Source organism: Eschscholzia californica, unplaced genomic scaffold (genome assembly GCF_041429995.1).
Source record: "Eschscholzia californica isolate CP2 unplaced genomic scaffold, dmEscCali1.0.p SCAF_2, whole genome shotgun sequence".
Lineage (NCBI taxonomy): Eukaryota > Viridiplantae > Streptophyta > Magnoliopsida > Ranunculales > Papaveraceae > Eschscholzia > Eschscholzia californica.
In genome coordinates this window covers 45280918-45286068 of record NW_028238309.1, presented here as the reverse complement: position 1 = coordinate 45286068, position 5151 = coordinate 45280918, and the positions used below count along the sequence as shown (strand labels likewise).

The following is a 5151-nucleotide window of genomic DNA, read 5'->3' as shown; positions in this document are numbered from 1 at the left end:
ATATGAATCATTAATCATTATTATTGTATGTGACAAATGATCATTGAAGTATTTTGATGATTTAGAAAGTTTTAATTTGAAGTATTTTGATAAACGAACTTAAAACAATGCGAGCTTGAGCTCGTTCAAACTTATACGAACCGAGCTTGAACAAGTGGACAATTACTCGAACGAGCTCGAGCTCGAGCTCGATCTCGACAGTCAAATACACGAACCGAGCTTGAACATCTTATTACTCGGCTCGGCTCGACTCGACTCGAGTACACCCCTAGTAATAACACTTTAGAGATGCGCCTTTAAACTACCTCGACTTGTTACCTCCTTATATGTCAACAAAAAGATTGATGCAAAGTTAAAAAAGATCACGAAGTAAAAGAGAAATCATTCATGATCTTAATAAAAACTTTGTTTACTTGTAAAGGAACCCCACAGTGGAATAGTTGATGATTAGAGACTTAACATCTACTCCAAGCAACACCACCATAATAAAAGGAAGAAATGGGAGAGACATAAAAATTGAAGAAGAACTACTTAAAGATTCATATTAAATCTTCACAAGTACATAATAATAATTAATAATAATATTAAACATGAAATCATCCCCACACTAAAGTACAATAAATTATCAATGACACTAAATAACAAAGAAAAGAAGAGATTTCACACATTTAAAGAAAAACCCTTTTTTCTCAATTCATATCTACAGTTCTTCATGGGGGTTCTTCAAGTCCTTAATCAAATAGATCTCCTTTCTCTTCAAACATCCATAATATAGAACTGATAATGGAGTGATTTAGTTGTGAGCATTGCTCCTGAATGACCCAAGTGCCTTAACTGCTGCTGCTCTTAGGATGAACTGATGGTAAAAAGCAGCAATTGCTGCTCCAATAAATGGTCCTACCCAGAATATCCACTACAACAACAACAAACACATGAATGTCAGTATGTCAATTTATACCTAGAATAACTAGTTTATTACTTAATCGAGTGATTCGATTAAGATTTTTACCTGATCATCCCAAGCTTTGTCTTTGTTGTAGATAACAGCAGCTCCAAAACTCCTAGCTGGGTTGATACCAGTTCCAGTAATGGGGATAGTTGCAAGGTGAACCATGAATACAGCAAACCCAATTGGTAGTGGTGCCAATACCTGCATTATTTCAACATTTCTTTCCATTAAAATCTCTTCACTCCAAACATGTAGGTCTGGTCTTTGGGCTTTCCTAGCACGAATACTACCCGAAAAGCTAGCTCAAAAAGTAAGGCTTCATTCACACTTGTCACTCGTGAGTAAAAACCACCCCCTCCTCCCACAATCAATGTGGGACTAACAGGGTGGCAAACCAAGAGACGGATTTGAATTCGGTTGAGCCAACAATGGACAGGGGCTAATACTTCCTAGCCCACAGGCCCACTATTGAAAGGTTACTTGGTACCACTAAGAAAAGAAGGAAAAAGAACAAGTGATTTTTATGGTGGGACAGGGGGGATTGCTGTAAAGGTAATATTCACTATTCTATCTGCACCCACAACCAATAATTAAGGAAGAGAGTGAGTGGAAACCCGGGCCCAATCTAACATGGGCTTTTCTGCCTCATCTAAGAGAGAAAATTTATCCAAAAAAGAGCCACCACCGTGAGTGGTGGTGCTCACCGGAATATGGGAGTCTCTAGCGCTTCTCTTTGGGTCAGTGGCGGAGAAAACGGTGTAAACAAGAACAAAAGTTCCGATGATTTCAGCAGCCAAACCGGTTCCTTTGCTGTATCCGTGGGCCAACTCGTTAGCTCCACCGCCGTATCGGACGTAGTAAGCCTTTTGAAACGCCTTCACCAACCCAACACCACAAATCGCTCCCAAACACTGAGCCACCATATACAGAACCGCTCTGATCAATGAAACCTTCCTTGCCAAGAACAACCCAAATGTCACTGCTGGGTTAATGTGTCCTCCTGCGCAATTTAGTATAACACATTAGTACTTTGCTATCATGCGCCAAAAATAAAGAATAGTTAAATTCCGGCGAGGGTAAGATGACAAACAAACCTGAGATACCGGCGGTGCAGTAAACAAGAACAAAAATCATACCACCAAAAGCCCAAGCAATTCCAAGAATACCAACACCACCACATTCATCACCACTAATGGCTACTTGACTTTTGTAACCAATCACAGTCAAAACTGTAATGTAAAGAAACAAAAGGGTAGCTATAAACTCAGCTATTAAAGCTCTGTAAAATGACCATTTTGAGAGTTCTTCAAGATCGAATAATGGAGCTGGTGGTGGGTCACAATAATCCTTTGTTGTAAACCCACTTTGTTCACTCACTTCTATATCCTTCCCCATGATATGATTGATACCCAGAAGAAGAAAAACAAATTCTAGAGAGAGAAAGAGAGATGGGTTTGTTGTTGTTGGTATGGAAGAAGAAGAAGGTAGAAGAGGGGTATTTATGGTGTAATCAGACTTGAAAAATGAGAGGTGTAAGAGAGAGATTAGGTCATTTCAATTGGAACTTTTTTGCCGACCATGCCCTCCCACTGAATACTGGTTCGAGTAATTTCGTTTTGTGGGTCCAACTCTCTCTACTTTTTTTTTTTCTTGTCTTCATCTCTGTATATCCACCTTTTTCACATTCGGACCGTTATATTCTAAATTGACTATTTTATCCTCCTTATAAAATTATGAATTTACTAGAAGAATATGTTTCTTTGGATAGTCCAAAATCCTTGAACCTCTTGACAAAAAAAAAAATCCAAAATCCTTGAACTGTCAATGAGTCAGGGTAACAGGGTAAGGTTCTACTCAGTGGACAGACATTGTGATTATCTAACCATCCACGATTTGGTTAATATAACCAAGTAAATGACAAGAAGAAAAAAAAACAGAAGACAAGTCAAAAAAAAAAATCCACCGTGATTGTTGAAGTGGTTGATAATTTTGAAATAAACTCTAAAATTCTGGAGGTTTCAGACGCGATTCCCGTGCGAGGTGGTATTCAGGGTTATTGAATTTGAATTATTAATAGGAATGAACATCGGTTGGATAATCGACTTTTTGGGTCAATCTAAATTCCAAATTCAAGGGTTTGGGTTTTTCAAATCTAAACCCGAACAAAACCGTTCATGGATAACCGAACCACTTGTGACATTTTATCATAAATAAAATTTCGCATTTTCGACTTGAAAACACGGAACTAACTTAACTATTGAATTAAGCTACAATTCTCCACGTCATTCACTTTCTGTTACACATGATTAAGCTACAATACCAACAAAAATGGAACTAACTTAACTATTAAATCTCAGCCATCCATCGTTTCCATCATATATATTTATATATATAATATATAAAAAAATAACAATAAATGGTTTTATCCGTCAACCAAATCCATGAACCGACCACTCGATTTCGTCATTTTAACATCCGGATCACTATTGGATCTGTCCCCAAACCGTCCAAATCCGTTTGGATTGGATTGGTCGGTTCGGATACTAATTGAACACCCCTAGTTACTAAAGGTATAAATAATAAGTTCATTGAATTTTAGGTTCTTTAGTATGTTGTTGGGTTTCAAACCCCTTTGATTAATAGTTTAACTTAAGCGGTTATCGTGCTTATCACACCTTGATGATGGATCAATCATGTAATGACTAACATAGATCGTAATCCATATCCAATAAAAAAAAGTTAGTTGACCAGTTGATTTTCCATTTAGTTCGAAAATCACAGGTTCAATTCCCAATGAAGGTAGAATCTATAGTCTAATGATTATATATATATATATATATATATATATATATATATATCAGATTTATTCAATTTATTTATTTTTCATCGTGTATCCATACCATATTCAATGTAATCACTCTTCGAGTTCAGAGAATAGTGAGGGATTCGGGCATAATGAAAAATCTTCAAGGCATAAAGTCTAAGTCAATTAAGGAGCATCTTTTTTTGTAGTCCAAAATTTAATTTATTGAACTTTACCGCCTAATATTCATCTTCTCTCTTCCTCTCTCTCATGTTGTTCTCTCTCTTTCTCTCCCACTATCTCACTCTCTTTCTCTCTCTCTCTCTCTCTCTCTCTCTCTCACACTACCTCTCTTTTGCTCTCACTGTTTATCGCTTTGTCGTTCTCTCTTTCGGTCTCTATTTAGGCCCCTCTCTAGATCTCTATTTCGTTGTAGATATCTCGTTGTACACATATCTCTCTCTGTAGATTTGTTTCTCTACTCGACTAATAAATTTTTTTATCTACTCAACTAATAATTTTTTTTTTTTGAAATAATTGATTATGTTTCATTCATGACTTTGATACATCAAATGATGGAATATGCTCATAACTGTCATTACAATTTTAATATGACTTCTAAAAGCCATACCACTATCCTATAAGGCATATTTATACATTTATTAACCCAACTTCAATAAATCATGGACTTCTGAAATTTTAGAGTACATGCGGCACACTTTAGCATATTATGGGTCATTCAACTGCGAATACAACATCTCCACATCGAGAGCGACAACCAAAACATAATCCAGTACATTAATGGACAAAGTAATGGCTTACACCGGCAGTCTAGACAAGTCATTTCACAGTCTCTTGAGCTCAAGAATCAGTTCACAGACATCATTTCTCTTATACTCCCAGGGAATGCAACGCGCAGACGCTCTAGCTAAATGGGGTAGAAATAATATTCAAAAAAGAATTTGGAATGTTGCTCCTACTTTTATTTCTGCTTTAAATTAGGTTCTTTTGCAAGAATAGTTGGTTGTTAATGCTAGTATATTTCATCAAAAGAAACAACTGGAGATACCCAATATGAATCTTATCACTTCTAATAAGAAACTGAAGTGAACCTGTAAAATCAGACTCATTTTGCTCAGAGTCAAAGAATAAAAAAGACTTTTAGTTCTAACAATATAAGAACGGTCCTTTAGAGAAATGATTTTGAGGATATATATTTTGGGTAATTTATAATTAATTAAACATACAAGTGGTAAAAATGTTTCCTTGGTTACTGTCGAGAAAAATAAGCTTTTTCAACGGTACAATTTGCTCCTTTTTATAATGAGGAACATGCAAGTGAGATTTAAAAAAATACAAAACCAAGAAAAAACTAATAGATGAGTTAACATGTTCAATA

At 36.0% G+C, this 5151-nt stretch overlaps 1 protein-coding gene across 1 annotated transcript; it reads right to left on the bottom strand.

The window, feature by feature from the left end:
* Positions 1 to 516: 516 nt before the first annotated feature.
* Positions 517 to 2634, bottom strand: LOC147558278 (aquaporin PIP2-4-like). The gene is made up of 4 exons (XM_086659893.1): positions 2044 to 2634; positions 1654 to 1949; positions 1010 to 1150; positions 517 to 913 (listed from the first exon to the last, which is right to left on the bottom strand). The coding sequence occupies exons 1-4, from the start codon at positions 2342 to 2344 to the stop codon at positions 794 to 796; spliced, it is 858 nt and encodes a 285-aa protein (XP_086516019.1). The 5' UTR covers positions 2345 to 2634; the 3' UTR covers positions 517 to 793.
* Between the last annotated feature and the right edge of the window lie 2517 nt (positions 2635 to 5151).